This window comes from Cygnus atratus, chromosome 7, assembly GCF_013377495.2.
Source record: "Cygnus atratus isolate AKBS03 ecotype Queensland, Australia chromosome 7, CAtr_DNAZoo_HiC_assembly, whole genome shotgun sequence".
NCBI lineage: Eukaryota > Metazoa > Chordata > Aves > Anseriformes > Anatidae > Cygnus > Cygnus atratus.
Genome location: NC_066368.1, coordinates 5,368,935 through 5,389,175, shown reverse-complemented (window position 1 = coordinate 5,389,175; position 20,241 = coordinate 5,368,935). Strand labels below are relative to the sequence as shown.

At 40.3% G+C, this 20,241-nt stretch overlaps 1 protein-coding gene across 6 annotated transcripts in view; it reads right to left on the bottom strand.

Moving 5' to 3' along the window:
* Nucleotides 1–4,278: 4,278 nt before the first annotated feature.
* Nucleotides 4,279–20,241, bottom strand: part of FGFR2 (fibroblast growth factor receptor 2) — a 97,548-nt gene continuing 81,585 nt past the window's right edge. For all 6 annotated transcript variants that reach the window (XM_035547850.2, XM_035547848.2, XM_035547851.2 and 3 more), the window contains 8 exons: nt 19,065–19,186; nt 18,372–18,482; nt 17,421–17,611; nt 13,825–13,947; nt 12,514–12,584; nt 10,525–10,662; nt 9,583–9,688; nt 4,279–5,935 (listed from right to left, as the gene is read on the bottom strand). In XM_035547850.2, the coding sequence (XP_035403743.1) occupies nt 5,771–5,935; nt 9,583–9,688; nt 10,525–10,662; nt 12,514–12,584; nt 13,825–13,947; nt 17,421–17,611; nt 18,372–18,482; nt 19,065–19,186 (1,027 nt within the window). In that variant the 3' untranslated portion in view covers nt 4,279–5,770. The remainder of the gene's footprint in view (nt 5,936–9,582; nt 9,689–10,524; nt 10,663–12,513; nt 12,585–13,824; nt 13,948–17,420; nt 17,612–18,371; nt 18,483–19,064; nt 19,187–20,241) is intronic.

The window sequence follows — 20,241 nt, the reverse complement described above, 5'->3', positions numbered from 1 at the left end:
GCTTGGGTGGAGGAAATTTGTAAGTCAGTGAATACATTTTGTGTGAAGAAATTCAAGTTCTCTGTCAAGGAGAGCAGGTGTGATCCAGCGAGTCAGAGTGAAAAACAAAGGTGTCCTCCTGCTGCTGCGCCTGTTTGCTCTCCGGGAAGCCTCATCAGAGGCAGGCTGCAGGGCCACGTGGCCAGCGTTTCCTCAGATGCACTGGCACTAAGCCTATGCCATGATAAACTGTTCCCAAGTGCGACTGGCACTTAGGACTTAACACATTACACTTGAAATCTTCAGGAATGATCGTCAGGGACGATGTAAGAAGATGCAACTCCATTTTCTCCAGTGGTGTCACACCTGCTCCTTCTAGACGTGGACGTAGCCTTGACCATCACTCCCATCTCAGATCCCTCACCTTCTGAATTTAGTAATATAGCAGTATTTGGCTTTCAGTTTTGTGCATCTCTGTGGCAACAAACCTTTGGAAATGAAACTAATGTATGCTGCTGAATAGACCAAAAAAATAAAAGTTACAGCTGTGGCAGGGAAACATGTCTAGACAAAATACTGCACCTTGGCTACCTTTTCCTGAGATGTCTTTAAAACAGTCCTTGGCAGTATTGATTTTTTTTTTCCCCATAAATTTTAATTCACTTTGGTTCCAGTATAACAGGCCACAGATTTCTCCAGAAAGCAGTGACACCAGGGCTCTCGTTTGCTGCCCTGTCTCCATTCTCTCCCTATTGCCTCAAACAATTCAAAGGCACGATGCCATAGCAGAAGAGATGAGTTGCTCCACTGCCTCAGAGAAATATTAGTCCTCCTCGGAAAGCCTCTGTGGCTTTGGAAAAGCTTGTCCAGTGATGCAGCTCTGCCAGGGGAGTCAGCCTGGTCCCACGGCACATGGTGATGGTACCGGGCTCCTCACAAACCCTCCTAAGGCACTGGCTCCTGCCCTCACTTCCATCGGGGTACTGGGTGTATTGTGCCACACCTGGTGCATCAGATATTTCCTCAAGAAATTCTGGTATTTGGAGGGGAACAACAACAACAACAACGATCTTCAGTCTGAACTGGAAAGAAAACATTTTAAAAGCAAAATTACTTGCAGGACTTGCGTGTCACTTTGAGTTAGCCTTACCATTCTGTTTGGACAAAAATCAAAATACTAAATTTTTACTTTGTCTTTAGATATTATCATCTCCTATTAAATAATTTCAACATAAAGTGACATCATTTCCTTCTGACAAGATAACTCTGATAGGGTCATGACATTCTGATAAGGTCAAAATACTTTATCTTTCTCAAGACACTCATACTTTAAAGTTTTTGACAAAAACTTGCATTTTTCCACTGCACAGCAATTCAGTCAGAAAGTCTTTGGCCAGCTGTGATAATCAAAGGCAAGCCAGAATCTGACTTTTAAAATTCAAATGCCTTGATAGAGGGCAATGACAGTTTCATTAAACGCATCACTAAATTGAATGTACTGAACAATACGTCCACCTGACAAACTCAACATGAGCCGCTGCACCTTTAGAGAATGCCCCTGCAGACCTGGGCTACCTTTAGCCAATAATGCAGATTTGCAGAATCATAGAAAAGGCGAAGCTGGAAGGGACTCCGGAGATCATCCTGGCCACCCTTGGGTTGAAAGTGGGGCCTTAAATGAGATTATCAAAGCCCCATCAAGCCAAGTCTTGAAAATCTACATCGAGGCAGAATTCATCACTTCTCCAGAAAGCTCATCCCAACGTTACATTGCTCTCACTGTGAATCTTTTGTTTTACAGAGCCAGACAGAAATTCCCTGAACCAACTGGTGCCTCTTACCTCTTGTTCTATCTCCAGGCACCCCTGTAAAGAAAACACCTCAATCTTCTCTCCTTTTAGGAGTTTCATGGAAAACATAGGAGCATTGTGTGGGTGGCGTGCTCCATAGGGTCCACCACATTTAAACTGCACGTGACATTCAGGACTCACAGTGGTGAAAGTTCAGAAGTACACAGACATGTTTACAGGCACAGAAGGGTTGACAGCCTTCCCAAGCACAAACTGTTGGAGGTAATTTACGCTTTATGTCTCATCACAGCAAATTTGTTACATTTACTGGGGGACGGGGGGGATAAATTAAATATTTTTATTATACTTAGATGAAATTATGCAGATACAGAACCTTCTGACTACAGAATGGACAGATGACCTTCTAAAAGCACATGTTGGCTGGCTTTTTTTTTTTTTTCTTTTTCTTCTGTGAAGAGCAAATGTTTTGCTTCAGTTTTTCTCTCAAGTATATAAGGGTAATTAAAAGTAGTATAACATAAGCTTTCCTATCACAGACACGGAGGACAGGAGAGACCATTGCAGCCAGCTCACCCAATTTCTGGATTCTGCTCACTGTGGAACCACAGAAGACCATGGGGCAAGCTCAATGGCATCCATTGGTACGCTGCTCCTACCACTAATAACTTTTGCCATCAAAGTTATGCTTTCCACCAAGCCAGGAGGTGCCTTGTTCCACATTCCAGGCACTGGATCTGGAGCTTTTTATGGGAGAGAGCTTTATTTAACTGTTTTACTCTAACAGCAGTTTACATACTTTGATCGTGACAACTCAACCTTCTCTTGGATTAACTAATTACAGTGAGGTCACCGAATCTTTCACTAGAAAGATGCCCTCCAGATCTCAGAATTTTGCGGTGCTCTTTTCTGAATACCCTTTCATGGATAAATGGACTGGCTTTCTACAGTTTTACGCATGCTACTTCCAGAAATAAAATGATAAACCTACTTGTCCTTTGACAACTTTGAAACACACACTGTTCAACTTACTCTTGTAAAAGCGTAACGCAAAACATACTGAATGATATCACATCAACAGATAACATGACAGAATAGAAGTTGTCTTATCTACTGAATATAGCCCGTGCTACTTGCTGTAGTACAGTAAAACAGCGAAACAAAAACAAAACAGGCAACAGGAACTTATTCATGGATTTGAGCCAAAATAAACCTGGCTTCTACATCCATATATTCTCATACACTACACAGAGTTGATTTGAATCAATACTTAAATGAGAGACAAGACACAATTAGATGCTGCAGGAAGCAGTGATTATACACAGAACATAATCCTTACTACCCACATCAATATAAACTCGTTTTCTGACGTGGAGCTATTCTTCATTGTTGCTCCTATGTCATCGATGGCAACTATTTTTAGATGAGATAGCAGTCCAAATTCCTAACCTCTCCTTCTCATGAAAGAGCCAAAGGTAGTCATGGTAATAAAGAACGTATCTTCTCTGGATAAGCACAAATGCTGGGTTTTATTTTCTGCTGCCTACCTTACTCTTGCAAGTCCACATTCACTTTTCTGCTTTTCCAGCAGAAACTGAGTGCTTCTGAGCCCTACTCTCCAACCAGTGTATTCATAGAAGGAAATTAATCAGCAGGCAACAGAGAAGAAAATCTTCAGATAACAGAAAAGAATAAAAGCTTAATCCAGGGATTACACGATAAAATCGGAAAAGGCAAATGGTGTAATATACTTCAGCCAACATTTGTAAAATTGTGGTCTATCTCCAAGGTGCAAATCTAACACTTTGAGAGCTAAAACAAATATGAACAAAGCAAAGGAAAAAAAAAAGCCTATAACTAAAACAGCTGAACTACACAAACTTACATTATTTAACAGCTCCTTTCCATTAGGTTTCTGTCTTCACGTACTTTTATTTTTAAAAGATATGGAAATAGTAAGCTGCTTTAAAATTCATCTCAATATGAGCACAGCAAGATTTATGATCTCCTGATGCCCTGTAAGAGAACCTTAAAAACACCGTGTCATTAAGAATACTGAGGTTTCTGTTGGACAGTAGCAGCCATTGCTGCTAATAAGGCTACAGCTGACTAAATAAACAAGGAAATATATTTTGTCTGCACGATGAACACTTCAAACCTTTCAAACCATTTTCCAGCAAATGGTGTCTCACCCCACAAATGCCAGAGATTGTACATATATTTACTCAAATAAGCCATGTTATTCATAAGTCGACATTTTATAAGGCAGAAGCAGAAATATTATTCCAGAAGGAATTGCTTGGCAATAGAAGATCTACGATAAGGACAGAAGGAAGCATTTCTGGATGCGTTCCATCACTTGGTGTTCAGGAAACCAGTTTGTATGACACAAACGATTAGGAAAAATAAGCTGCATGACATTTATTCTGTAATTTTAACGTTAATATTTGTAGAAACATTTTATTGTCAGTACAAAAGTTAACAGATTTTAATACTTTTTTACCCAATTAAAAAAAAAATAACACATAAAACAGTGTAATTTGCATTCATATCGCATGGCCGTATCAGTGTAAGTGTTCTGAAAGTAAAAACACAAGACTTCCGTACAAAGATACAAACAACAGTGATATTTTAGCAGAGGCCAGTGCTATACCTACTGTTATGGAATGGATCAGAAGGAAATACTGGAGTCAGCATGAATTAATCCCTTAAAAAGATGCTGATATTCTATGGCAAATTGTCATTATAAACAACTTCTCTCTTTTTAACTTAAGTTACAATAGAGGGATAGTCTAAAATGCAAGAGATCCAGGCCAAAAGATCTGGAACCTATTATCCGACCCAGAGAAGAGAAATCTAGTTAATTTGATGCATGTGCAACTCAGGGTAGAAGCTCAGCTCCTTTTAGAGCAGTACGTTCTGCTATGGTTATAGACAAATTAATGACTTTCCTTGCTTTAGGAACCCATTTTAAGTTTTTCTTTCTCTCTTTTTTTTTTTTTTGTGAAATGATTCTTTTTTTTGTCATTGCCTAAAGAGTTAAGTTGTTAAAGTGACAGATATTGAGAATAAAAGACATTCTTGTTAAAGGATTTGGTTCTGATAATAATCATTTGACACTGCAGTTTTTTAAACACAAATAAATCAAAAGTTTAATTTCCCCAAATTAGTTATATACTGTAAATATTTCTTTAAAAAAAAAAAGATCTGAAAACTAGTAAAGTCTGAGCAATATATCTACTAGTTCTCTGTGCTGCCTGCATAGAAATGCCATTTAAATTACAAAAACACAACAACCCTATAAACGATTAATTGTTTTGTACATTACCAATTAGTTAATAAATTAATGATATACCATTTTCCCTGAAAGCAAAGTATTTTCCACCTTTGGATGGTGAAAATTAAGAAATTCTGTGTAAGAACAGCATTTAGCAAATAGCTGTTAAAAAAAGAGACTAATTTGCTAGGTGGATTGGGACATCCATTTTTAAATCAATACAAAAAATAATTCATTGTAAATATATATAATATATATTTATACATATTTTGAATATATTTACATACATCCAGCACCTATATACTGCATTTGTGCTCTGTAAGTGTGTGCCAACATATATTTTCTCCAAATATTACAAAATAAACAAGAAAGGCAGACACAGTGTTTGCCTCAAGTCCAACTTGTCCATTGTACAAAGTCTGTTGCAGCTTATGGAAAGCCAGAAAATTAAGAGGGATGAGTATCTAGATATAGCTCATAAACATTCTTCTTTGTTGGGAATATTTATTAAAAGTTGCAAATTATGAGATTCTTCTGTAGGATCTGACTGCTTTCCTCCAAGTTTTCTTTTTTTCCTTTTTTTTTTTTTTCTTCCATATTTCATATGTACAAGCAGAAACATTAAGGTCCTGGAGAAAAGGTTTTGTTTAGTATATGGTAGGTAGCTTGATGTTCTTGTTTCTTTATTCCTCTATATGATTCCTTTTCATGTTTTAACACTTCCGTTCATATGTTGGTACTTGGGAAGACAAGGTTCGTAAGGCATTGGATCGGGAGAAAAAACAGAGTCATCACCTGAAGAACACGAACTCCTTGTGTCAGGGTAGCTAGGTGAATACTGCTCGAGAGGTCCACTGAGGTCCAGATACTCCTGCAACAAAATAAATTGCATTTTCAAACAGTGCATAAAACTGGCAAAAGCGTGTTACTACTACTCAGACTTGGCTTGATCACACAGTGGGTAAAAGAACAGGTTAAAAATGACAGTCATTTCCTTAATGCAGCTGCATTCAAAACTGCCTGTTGCTCAAATATCTAATGAAACAAGGAGCTCAAACAAAGAAAGAAAACACAAACCAATAACACTATTTTTGTGAAGTCCAACATCGCCCGCATAGCCGCGTCAGTGGAATAAACATGCCAACCACATCAAAAGAGGACTTTTCACTTGCAATGATAAAAACGAAATTTCATCCTAAATAGAACCATTTTTCTTTAGCACATGGTAATGATTTGGAGAGGGAAAGATACTTCCAACTTTATATTCCTTTGGTCAGTTTAAATATCTGTTTTATATTCCGTGATATTAAATTTGTGTTTAAACATGTAGTGGCATATGTGCAAAAAAGAATTAAAAGGAAAAGAAAATTAAATTCTCTAGATCTGCCTTCTTTATGCTACATTTTCTTCTGTGTCCGCACACACGCCTGCATCCAAGAGTAGCCATCACCAAAGCAGTCATTAAAAAGGGAAATAATATCTGCTGAATCCAGGTTTTGGGTTAAGGCTCTTTTGCTAGAAACAACAGTTTTGGCAGGAGAATAAAGTTATTTTTCCCCTTGAAATGTTCCTTCTCTTTCAACTTCTAAAGGCAGCTGCATTCATTTAAATGCAATCTCTTCATTTGCTAAACCGCAAGTTATGATCATACTGACGAGACAAGTCTTCCACCTCAGTCAGTGTTTTATGCTGCTGTGCTTAGGTTTGGGATAATTTTGTTCTTTGGTTAACATTTTTTTTCCCTCAGTCAGAAATTCAATCATTACCACATTACTCTTTAAATATGGGCACCATTTTAAAAGGGAGGAAAAATAGAAGTTTTAAAATGCTCACAAAAACAGTCGGCAGCAAGGGAAAGCAGTTCAGATCGATGATTACTTCTATCTTGCTGCCTAGACATTCAAAGATCCACAAGGCCAATCCTGGCATACATTTATGTATAAGCAGCCCAGTCTTATGTGACAAGAAATGATCGAGCACTTTCTAGACAGACTGAAGAAAGTATTCCAGCATTTAAAGAAACAGCTTTCTCATGGGCTTGCAGACACAGCTTGTCATATCAAAAGGCTTAATTTAATCCAGCTACGAGTTCAGAACTCCAAGTGGGACCCTTATCTCCTCTCCAGCCTCTCCATCCGATGTAAATGGCCACAGTCCCATAAAGGGGCATACGAAGTCCCCAGCATCAGGATGGTTCCTGGTGCCGATACAAAAACAGCCACGAGGCTGACTCTTGGTGACTTCTACTCATACAGTTCTGGGAAACAGTGGGTGCTACTCTGGAAACGTGGGGAAGAGGGAAAGATGGTGAAGAGGGTGAAGAGCAAGAGTCTGAAGCAAAAATAATCACTTTCACAAATTCAGAAGATGCTGTTGGGTGACCAGTTTCAGAGTTGATGAGAGTTTTTAAGGCTGATGCTGTATCAACAGTGTCGTTTGGTGGGGGGGGGGGGATGCAGCTGTGGAGTGGACAAGCAGAAGTACGGTCACACCAAAGCATGAAGGAGCTGCACTTCAGCAAAATTGCAGATTACTCAAAATCCGTGGTATCAAAACCGCAAAAGCTATAGACAATGGGACACACTGGAGCTCTCATCAGCCACAGTGAGAACATGACAAGGTTTCAGGAACATCAAATGTGCTGCACAGAAAAGTGAAGTCATTTGCTTTCTTCATCCAGGGTAAATAGGACAAAAACAGTATCTTAAGTTGAAGGCTTAGGTACTAGGAAAAAGACTTCAAAAGGTAAAGGTAATGAAACAGAACAAAGGACTGTCACGGTGTGATGCACAAATACAGCATTAGAGATCTTTAAGGACAGGTTATGCAGGGATGACAAACATATAGTGCATCCTGCTGCACACTGATCAGATGGACTGGATATGTTCCTGAGGTTTTTCCAGTCTGTTTTCCTATGATTTGAGCCCAAAAGTAATTTACATAACCTTAAAGGCCTTTTCAGGTTACCTTTGAGATCTTTCCAGGTCTATGAGCAGTGCAGAATTGGGAAGGCAAGATGGTTAAACACACAAGAGGAAGAAATATCCTCTCCCAGGCTTAGAATTCCAGCCCAGAGCCTCCCTCTTGAATTCACAACCACAGATCCAGTCCAAGCCACCAAGCACTCTGTGGTGGCAGCCAGCCCAACGCCAACTGCCCTTGTGAAATCGTGTATAAATTAGGCAGGAAAAGATTCAGCTGGTATTGGATGAGGGGAAAACAAACGGTAATGGTACACGAGCTACAGGGCTGGCTCAGTCAGGAGCATGTACTCCGCCTCATGCCCGAGCCACTGCTGAAGGTGACACTTTTTGAAGTAAGCCTTAAAAACAGAAGCCAGATAAATTTATAGCTGCTACTGAAGCCAAAGAATCTATTCAAACAAACATAAGCCTACTACACTAGGCAAATGATGTTCATAGAAAACGGCATCTTCTTACTCAGGTTCTCCTGTCATCTCTGTAGCATATAAGAGGCTTTCCTAAAGCCTCTTAATTTATTTTTGTTGCTGTTGTTATTTTCTGACAATTCTGAAAAATCAGAAATTAATGTTGGTGACACGTATAATATGATCCAAACCTTCTTTTCCACTTTTTTTCCCTATAGAAAGAAGTGCTATAGTCATAGCAAATATGAAAAATTTGTTCTGAAATGGTCAAAGAATTTGTTGCAGCATCTTGTCCCCCTCCCTCCCATTATCTGTCATTATCATTTGTCGGAAATCACAGGGATTTGTAACACATTTCTGGGACACCAAGATTTTCTCTCAAAAAGTATCCACCAAAAGAATCAACATTTCCATTGCTTGTGATCTTCCTCAAAGGTGCGTGTGATTTAGCGGTAAGAGAACCGATTCCTGGGTGAATACGCTAATCAGTGTGTTCATTGCTAAAACTAATATTATTCCAGACCTCTGTAAGAATGCCGTTCAAATGAAACCTTTCTGCATTCATATACCCCAACCTGAAGCAGTGTGAGGCAGGACCTTTGGATAATTGGATGGCTGTTCACACACTCCCTGCGGGTTCTTGTTCCCTCCGCTGAGAGCTATCTCAGTGAACCTAATTCACTCTCAGACACACAATCTGAAATCTACCATTGACAATTTCTTCTCTTCTGACCTAGATATCACGGCTGGGAATCAGACTGAGCTGATAAATGAAAAACACCATGAACAACTCTCCGTCCCATGAAACTCATGTTAAAGTATAAACACTGCCTCTCAATCTGCCTCGTGTATTCCCTTGATACCGCTACACTAAATACATCAAAAGATGCAAAGAGAAATAAACAAAAACATTCTAAAGATGTGTTTGTTTTGTTACATAAACCAAGGCATAATGGCAAGAGACCGAGTATTTCATAGGATGCATAGTTTAGCTGCATGTAACCTCGGAGGACAGCAACAAACAGAACAAGAAGAGAACTTGAGCAGGATTTCATAACTGAATAAATTCCATCTGTCTCCTGAACCGTTCATCCTGATCAGCAGCTTATGGAGGGAAACAATTTACCTACCTCGTTAGTTGTGAGAGTGAGAATCCGATCCAAGTCTTCTACCAACTGTTTAAAAGTTGGTCTCTGTGAAGGCACAGCATGCCAGCAATCTCTCATCATCATATAGCTGTAAGAAATGCACATTTTCTTGGGTTAATTAAAATCACACGTCCTTCTCATAAGCCTTTTCATATGCAGCCAGTGTTCTTCATCACAAGTAAGGCAGTGAGCAGCCCGCAGCCCTCCACATGGGCCACTATCTTTCCCAAAACCATGCAATGCTGTCACTTCCCTTGAAGGTGCATTTCTATTTCTGTATCTCTACTTGGCTCAGTGTCTAAATTTCCTCTTTGTGGACCTGATTCCGTAGTCTTCTGTGACATTTCAATGGTATTAAATTACATGTGCTTAAATATTTTGTCATGTTAGGGATTGCAGCCTTTGTGAATTGAAGAAATTAAAATGAGGGGAAAAAAGTAAAAACAGTCAAGGGCTATACTGAAATATTAGAAAGCGAAAGCACTCTCGCACCATCGCTAGTAGATATTGCATTTTTAATGCAGTTCCCAAATGCATTTTGTTATGTAAAAAAACAGCTTGATGTAGCTTACGCAGGATTAGCGGTGTGGGTGCCATTTGAGAATTTTCATGTTTAATGAAATAAAACAAAAAATAAGGGTTAAAAATACTGACAAAGAGTGGCTTGTAGATGATCCCTTCTGTTTTCAAGGGGATACAGCAGGGTGTGTAAAGAATTGTCCTCTATCAAGATTGCCTGGAGACCTTTCCACGCCATTTCTTTATGTATCTATACACATGCACATATATCTATATGCACATATATCCACAATGTCAGAGTCAACAATTCTGAAAATGCTAGGTTCTGCTGGGGGTAACATGAAACGTGTGATTGCAGTACGGTTTGCACCCCTCAGTCCTTGTACAGCAGATAAGGGTCCTTACAGTTCATTGGTGCAGTTGGCAGGTTTATCCATTCGGTGCCCTTCTTTCAGCAGCTTAAAAAGTTCCTCCACTGGGATTCCTGGGTAGGGTGATCCTCCTAACGTGAAGATCTCCCACATTAACACACCAAATGACCATCTACAAAACAAAGAGAAAACTGCATTAGTAGATCTGCCTTACTGCTGAAAACAGAGAGGTTTTTGCAATGGATGCAACGACTGTCAAGAGCTCTTCAAAAAGATCTAAGCCTCTCTGCATGCATCTGCTCATCTCTGAACGCCATGAGAGGGACATCAACCTGTAAGCACATCAGGTGCATCAGCAGCACACGGAATAGAGACTGACCCAGGCACACTCTCAAACACATCCTCAGCCTCTGTCTGGTGTGCTCTGAGCACTCAAGTTTCCAGGCCCACTGCAAAGAACTACGTCTTCACAGTTTAGCTATTTACAGAACATCCATACTGTTCAGCTGGTTTGCCAGTATGGGGTGGGATATTTTGGAAAAAGCAGGCTGTTCGAAACAAAAATATTTTGCATTATTCTGCTCTTAAAAAAAAAAAAATCTTATTAATTTTTGTCAGGAAATGAAGGAGGGTTAATTTCAGGCAGTTTTCCTGCCTGCTTGCCACCTCCTCCACGCCTGCCCCATCACGTCGTGCTGGCAGCCAGGGGCTCTCTGGCAGGCTGCTTTGCCAGGTGAGCACAGCACAAAGCCTGCCCTGGCTCCCGAGCTCCTCTACAGCTCTGCTAGCTTTGCAGCAGTGTATTTTAGTAAATTGTTTGCACACACTTACAATAATATTATCCTTAGCTGCCTTCAAAGCCACCATGGGGCCAAAAGCCTCCCAGCTCCAGCACTGAAATCCGTGTGCTCGGTGCCTGCTGTGTGCTTCAAGTCCTGAACCAGTGAAGCAGTTTACTTCACATTCACTTAAATATTTTGTCAAGATGTTATTTTAAAGCAAAAGCTTGATCCACCCTTAACGTGTGTATATAGTTTCCTTTATAAATAACATAAAGATGGCAGGAAAAGGCTCAGTAAATGCTTTTCTTAAGGAGAGAGCAGCTTGGGAAGGACATCCAAGTTAAAGGAGGAGGAGACACCTCTTATTTTCTCCTCGCTGCTCTTTTCTATTTTAACTCTGTGCTGACTTACATAAGCTTTTACACCTGTGCTGGGATGCATCCAGCCCTTTACGGTTAACAGCTTCTCTCAGAGAAATAAAAAACGTAAGATCTTCATCTGCACTGCATAAAAAAATACACATCTTAGAGCGTAACGCGTGCAAGCACTGAGGATGGGCCTAGGGAACTTTAATGGGAAGCAGAATAAATCTGAGCTGTTGCATCAGCCAGCTACACCGCACACTTTAAAAGATTCTGGAGCAACAGAGTCCAATGATTTCCTACTACATGTGAAGCACTGCTGGGAAGCAACGACGTCTCTAAAATCAGGGAAAACTCTTCTGGTAAACCCAGCCTATGTTTTACTGTACCTAGTCTTAGCACAAATTTTGACAAGAAATTTTCAGGATCTTCTTTCTTTACTTTTTCTTTTTTTTTCCTTTTTTTTTTTTTTCTCTTTCTTTTCTCTCTCTCCCTCCCTCCCTCTCTTTTTTTAACCTGTAGGAAGTGCAGACTATGTCAAAAGCCAAGCAAATTAGATAGACTCTTTGTAGCTGCACATCCGTAAATAAGTTCAAGGGGGGAAACTTCCGCACTGACAGAAGGAGGTTAGCATTTTCCACCTTTCATGTGCTTTGAAGCTGGGCAGATTAGTAACAGAGCACTGGTTAGCAGTCTACCATAAAATCCTCACTTTCTAAGGGCAAGTCCTGTTCCATCTATTAATATGTGAAACAGAATGAAAACACTTAAAGGTAAAGGACAGCAGGGAAATACATTTTCAAAATATCCCAAACTTTAACAAATACAAACCAGCTTCCCCTCCTGCCCGCAAAAAAGCACTCAAATAAAACTACTTACACATCACTTTGATGCGTGTAAACTCTGTCAAACAGAGCTTCTGGAGCCATCCACTTTACTGGAAGTCGTCCCTGTACATTTAGAGGGGAAGGGAAAAAAAAGTAAAATTGAAGCAATTTGCCAGATGATTTCAACACTGAATTTTTTTAAAAAATATTAATCAGTTCTCAGGGATCAGTTTGCTATGAAAACGGTTTACCTTTAAAACTTTCGGGGAAAAAAGAATAAAATCAAACGGGCAAAAAAGAGCAGATAATCAAGGAAAATGGATATAACGCTGACGATAAAATTAAAAACACTGAAAGCTCCAAAAATGTTCCCATACTGTTTGCAAGTAGAATCATAGGATAAGCAGATCAAAGTGGAAAAATCATTTCATTCCATTCCACATTAAAGTACAACACAATAAACTTCTGAAAAACAAGAAGTTGACCATTCAACCCAAGAATTTCATTTTCCTTTCCACCTTCTGTAGTGGCCCAAAGCTTGCAGCCACAACTACCTGTTGCTTTGTACAAAAACTCTGCTCAGAGCCCAAGAGTCGCACCAAATTTGATATGAAGTGGGTTCAAATTTCCTCCAGCACCAACAAACCCATACCTGGTTGCTCTGCCTTTTGGAATGATGCAGACAGATATTACCATTAAAATGCCATTAATAGCTGACTGCTTATTTTTCATAGATGAACCACATAAGATGATTAATTAGTATTTTTTATAAATACTATTTACTATTAACGAAGTCTGAAGAACTGAAAGAGTTCTGCAAAGTTCCCATCTGAAACTTTGTCTCCTTGATTTGGTACAGGTTAAACAATAGTTAAAAGGTTAAAAATAGTGACAGAGGTGGAAAGTAAAAATCCATTTCCTCAACCTCTAGTCCCACTTTGATACTACTGCCATAAGTATTTTTACAGTAAGTACAGCATTACTGCACATAAATAGGATTTTTATTACAGTTACTACTATCACTGTTTATACATAGTTTTTCAAGATCCAAGAGCTGGTGCAAAACAAGCTAGAATAAATTTTCCACTTATTTCAAGTGATTGAAGGCAGCGACACAGAAAATTAATACTTATATTCTAGCAATTATAATAAATCATAAAAAATAAAGCCTATTTGTTTATCTTTTAACTATCCATCATTGTAGGAGAGGGACAGAAATGCTTATGTCCTTGATCCCTGTTTTTTGTCTGTGATTAAAAGTGAGTCTGCCGGGCAAGAAGCCCATTAAGATTATAACCATAGTTTTAAAGTGAAACATTGAAAGAAACACTTGTTTCCAGAGATAAGAAAACCATCCACTTACATTAGTAGTCTTTTTATAATAATCTATATTGTTGATGTCTCTGGCTAAACCAAAGTCTGCTATTTTCATGACATTGTTTTCAGTTACCAAAACGTTTCTCGCAGCTAGGTCTCGATGGATACACTGGAAGGAAAGAAAGACAAGACAAAAATGCCCACTGAAATAAACTGTTGTAAAAAAAATAATTATTTCTACACCATAACCATGTCTCCTTTATGGATTTTAACCCAAATGCCAAGGTGTGAATGCCACATTTACTATAAGCCCATGCAATAAGCATGTTGTAGTTACTCCACTGCAACCCATCCATGCCCATCCAAGTGCTTCCAGGTGGAACAACTGACCAAAAGTCTCTTTAAAAAGCCTCATTTTTAAAGCCTCGTATTTTGCTAAGGCTTTTGGGTGGCGATCCAAAATGTTTCAAGCTGTTTGAGATCCACTTTTTATTACACATACCCAGGTACAGGTACTGTAGCATTTTCATTACAGTTTCTTCTTTTAAATTATATTGGATCAACAGGGTTAAAATCTGATAGTCTGGGTAAATGCAATCATTTTTAATATGAAAGATCTTAATAAGATACATATCTACAGTATATAATTTAAAGCCAGATGTCTAGGGTGTGTATATTTACTTCAACCATGAGACTACAACAATTTCATTTTGAAAAAAAAAAAAAAATACAATATGCGCTGGACTGTTTGCTTTTTAAACAGCTCTGTTCTGTTACTGAAAGCAAAACCAGTATCTGCTCAGATTTTTTCCTTCATGTCAGCATTATCCTGAAAACTTGCAACTGATATTCCTGACACTGAAAGGAAGTTGTGACTGCTCTACGTATTACTCCTGTTTTAGCAGCTTTATTAGGGTTCATACAGGGTGGCACAGCAGGGGCACGGTGAGAAACATTGCATTTGGAGTCCTCCCAGGACATTTCACTTCTTTTCAAGTTAAATAGCCTTTTCTCTTTTTTTTTTTCTTTTTTTTTCCCCTCATCAATTTTGGTTTATTCTTTGTGTTCTCCTCATTTCAGGATGTGCACAGACATGCTGGACTGAACCACTACAAGAAGAAAACAAAAAATCGAACAATCTAAAAAAAAAAACCACCACAACATTTTGCAACACTCAATGTTTTTCTCACATTATACCTTGCCCCAGCAATTTTCTGAGATCTCTCATCCTGTATGGGGGTAAAATGAGTCTACAAAGTTTCTGGTCCTCACTGGGACAGCCTAGGGCAGATGTCAGGAAAAAACTGCTTCATCAGTGCCTTCACGTACATAGGACCAGACAACAGCACATGCTTTCGGTGTCAAATCAGGCTTCTAATTCAGCATCAACAATGCTACGGCAGCAGATATAACACCGGCCAGGCTTCCTGCTTCCCTATCCCTGTTCTCAAACCCCACAAGAACATGCTCCAAGACACTAGAAACTCAATGCACTTGCCCAAATACAAGAACATACACATCCTCTGAGATGCCAAGGTATCTTGCCAATACTGCCAGGTGTCGCAAAGGATCTAGAGCACATCTTCCTGTTCCAGAATGGCAGGCTGTGGGCAGAGCATCTCAGACAGCACGCAACATTTCTGCATGAGTCCAACAAGTGAACCAAACACCCATATCTTCTCTCGGGGGTATCTCTGCTTTCTCATACCCTGCAATTTTGCAAGCGAGTCTCTTCCTGTCTTCAAAATGGTGCCATTATTGATTGCCATGTCTGGCAGGTTTCACAGCCAGCTTTCTGGCCCCAGTGATTTGCTGTCTTTTTTCAATGGTCTGGGTGAGCGTCTGCGTCTTAAGTTTCCCTGTGGCTCTTGCACTGTACTGGCATGTCAGACAGGACACATCAACAGAATTTTAAAAAGCATCCATCCACCTTAGAAACAATATCCCACTTGCAATGTACAATTGCTTGTAAGGCAAAAACTGGAGTAGGCACCCACGTATCTTTTTCGCATATTAAAATTATATTCTGAGAGGATACTCTATGTGGTTTTTGTTCTTTTTCAAAAGTGTCAGTGAGCCATTTATTAGATTGAAATAACAAGAACACTGGCCTTCTCACAGTTCCTGCACGCTGGAAATACCGTGAGAAGACCAGCTCTCTTATTATTCCAGCTCAGTAAATGGATCCCTAAGGGGAAAAGAAATAGAGAAATACAAACAGAAATGGTGGGATATCTGAAGAACTGGAATGCACAGTTTTTCTATGTGCTGCCTTTGTTTTCCCTCTTCCCCGTACCTTGTGCAATGCCTTACATTTTGTCAAGTTTGGCACAGCACTCATCAGGTGTTTTTGCAAAGCAACTGGACCACAGATGAAATGATTCTGCCATGTGCATTTGTGTAAACGCACAGCTTCTTGCAGTGTCCTTCAACAGCACTTCAGAGCTTATCAAGATTTTCCAGAAAGATATTTTTTCCCTTTCACAACAACTTTTTTTCCCTTGGGACATGGCTTATTGCCAGGCAAATGTTTCACTAATTTTAGGAAGAGATATCCTAAGGTGCTTTACCTAATACAATACTCATGCTTACTCTACTAGAGGGGCTTGTCCTGGGGTCACACGTCTCCACGTTTACCTTACTGCACTAAGAATTAGTTTCCAAACAAAAGAATAAAAGCAAAATTGGACTTTCTCCTCACCCTCAAACTCTACAAGTGCAGAAAAACAATAAAAACTCATGACTCTACACCGCAGGACTGGAGGCTCACAGTCAGCTCTACTCTTCGGTTAAAAACAGCCCCATACTTGCGAGTGGACTCAACTGGAAATTGGTATAAGTCCCACTAACCTTGCAGGGGATGCTTAGCATCAACATCTGATGCTCTGGTTTAGACTGGGTCCCAACTCAACCTAGGGTACGTGTGGTTGCCTGCCCACCAAGCCACAGCATGCTTACATGGTCATACAGGGCTAGTTAAGGTTCCATAACTGTAATTTAATCAAGGTACTGGTTGAAAAAACTGTTTGAAGAAAAGCTGGAGTAATAAGTGTCTAGGGACATGACAGGATAAATAAACTCTTTTGACAAGCTTTTAATCCTGACAAAGGCCAGCTTCAAGTACAGTGCATAATTTACAGTGACTAGTTCACTCCACTTATTTTTGCCTCTTCTGTTCACAATTTCTGCCCAGGCACCTTGTGATCTTCTGCACTCTGCCTATTATCATTCTGTAAACCCTTTCAGTAAATGAATTAATTTATTTTACATCATTGTGTGAGCCTATTTGATAGGTCTGATTGCAAACAGAATACAAACGATGCCTTACTGTCTCATGGGTGGAGTAATGTGACTTGTATAACCAAGTGATTACCTGTGCTTATGAACTCAAAGTGCAGATAGATATGCGATATTTACTTTAAATGATTGATTCCAGACCTCATTTTAGCAATGTTGTTAAACATTGGTATAAAACTAAGCATATGAATTTTCCCACCGATCTTCTGTATGGATTATGCAATCTGTTTGAGAAAGGTCCTTCTCCCTGCAAATTCTTGACCATAAGCAACACGAGAACAAAACCAAACTTAAAAACAAATATGCACCAAGTACTTTGCACGCTATTTACTGAGTTCTACCTACTTTTTGTGATGCCAAATACTCCATGCCTCTTGCCAGCTGGTAAGTGCAGGATACCAAGTCCTTGAATGTCATCTGTTCCTCTGGCACCCTGTTAATATCAAAGGAATACTCCATCCCAGGGGGGCGGCGTGCTCGCAGATACTCACGCAGGTTTCCTTTTGAAGCATATTCTACAATCACGTAGAGTGGACCTTTGGATAAACAGAGACATGGAAAAACTGGAGTAAGGTCAAAAGGTAAAACGATTTTCTGTAAAAAATCTTCCAGTGTTCTATAATAAATGAACTGGATTAAGAAATGTTTAACTGCAAAACCAGTAAGCACAACTTGAATGAAAAGGAAGTCCAGAGAGTTTGCTAAGTGGCTGGCCAAAGCTACATACATAGCAGGATAGTGGCAGAGCTACAATTAGCAACTGAAGGCACCTTAATCCTGACCCACTCAGCATCTATTCCCTCCAGACCATGCCATGAAAAGCAGACATTTCCAGACGCAAAATATCACTAGATCTCAAACAAGGTGAAAGTGTTACATTAAATTTTCTAATTTCCAGATTTTTCATGCCTTTCTGCATGACTTTATTTACATTACATAATTACAGTTTAACAAAAACACTGTGGTCTACAGAGAGTAAAATTACTCGTTTCAAATTCGAGGGACACAAAAGCAGAACTGACAGTTCAGAATGACAGATGTGGGTAAAGCCACTGTAAAATGTCATTTTTCCCTACAGCAAGGGATTAGAGTTTTCATATGATATAGTACCCTTTCTCATATTAAAGCTGCAAATATAATGAGACACAGAAGTTAAAATATCGCTGCTAAGCTAGGGAAATATCTAAAAATCCCATCACGGCATGACTGTTTCCTTAAAAACTCTTGAAAAATGATGATTAATGAGTTTCAGAGACCTGCGTGAAAGTTCTGGCTTACTTTCTTTTCTCTACTCACCATCCTGCGTACAGGCGCCAAGAAGATTGATGATATTTTTATGCTTTCCAATCATCTTCATCATCTCCATCTCTGATACCAGGTCCGATAGATCCTTTTCTGTAGCATCATCTGTACAAGACACAGGTGCAGTTCATATTTTCTATTGTTCCAGCTTCTCTAAGGCTCACCAGCTGCTCTAAAGTGTGTGCTTCAAAATGTAGAATATGCGATCTGTTTCCTAGTATACATTGTGCACTATGCAAAGTCATGTGTTATGTCCTAATGGAAAATCTCTGCCTCTTTGATGGACTGACTGCCTCTTCAGTCATATGTTAAGAGTCAGTAATACACGACATAAAAATGCTGTCTTTAACTATCAACCCTTAATAATCATGCCTTTCCTAAAAGCTAGCTTTATAATTAAATTCAAAGCAAAAAGACCCCAACCACCTACTCTAGGGTCTACGCAAGGACTGCTGCTGCAATTAACTCAGCTAAAAGCAAGGAGACCCACACGATGCCAATACATCCAAATACTCACAGCTAAAGATAAACAGGCTGTCAAGAGCCCAGATTTACACCGCAAACCACCGAAGGCTGAGGTCAGCTATGTGCACTCTGACCCCCCTACAGTGACAGAGCTCAGATGCCGCAAAGGAAACTTTTCATGGCTAAAAGCAGCATCGGACCCTGCTCGGCCAATTTTCTTACCTTTCAGCATCTTCACAGCCACAGTCACTGCTTCTTTCGGCCGGTCTTTGTCAATCCCCACCGCTTCGGCCATGACCACTTGCCCAAAGCAGCCTTCCCCCAGGGGTTTACCCAGCGTCAGCCTGGAGGTGTAAACAGGAGATTAACACACAGCATCTGGGGCAGGGGTGCAGGCAGTGAAATTCCAGAGCTAAATATAAAAACCTTTCAACAACTTGCTGCAGCACGAAGCGCTTATCATATGGAACTAATGAGATGCTTGGCGCACATCGGCTTTCACGCACGCTGCGGTCTGTTTTCTTAGGGACAGAGCAGAGAGCGTCTAATACAGACGGATCAGTTGCTAAACCCAGCTTTTAAGCTGCCCTTCTGCTTGTAAAGGGAGAGGCCACACTCAATGGCTAGCTGGAGGGATGCGCTGCCTGCAGGGGAAGAGCTTGCACAGAGCATCGGGCTGCAGCCAAAACTCAGGATGCAGGAACAGCCAGCAGGACCCCAGCCTCTCGTGTCGTCGTGGCCCATTTTCTTCTTTCTATGTAGACTGCAAGGAGATGGAAGAAAGGTTTCTTTGTGCACGCTGCCATGTGTTTGCTGTCAGGCAGCTGATGGTTTGTATGGCAAAGGGTGGTATCAAAACCAGGTGGATGTTTTAGGTATTACTAACTCCTGTAATACAACAGCACAGGGAGGAAACAGTCGAACATACTTCCAGATAGCCTAATTTTAGCTCAGAATTCACATCCTTGCTTTCTGTTTGGGCATGTGGGCCACGCACATTTGCCTAACGATGTCCTGTGCCGAAGGCATCAGGCAGGGCAGTGCCAGCAGTGCAGCAGCAGCGCTGGGGCTCAGCTGCAGGCAGTTATCGCACAGTTATCACCCTGCTCCTCTCCCCAAAGCTGAGGAGGAGGCCAGGCAGCCTTCTTGGGGGAAAGAGGAGGGAGGACGATGGTGAGCAGGGAAATGAGGCCGGGATGGGCACGCAGGGAGGGGTTTGTCCCCGGGGGATGCTGCTGTGAAGGCACTTGGCAGGGCTCAGCGTCCCCTACACATTGCCTTCTCCGCATCCACCCTGTCCACAGCAAGATCGCTCTTCTTACATCTTCACGCATTTCCCCAGCACTTTGATCCTTTAAGGGGCGAGACGGGAGCCTTTATCCGCCCACAGCTGGCTCTG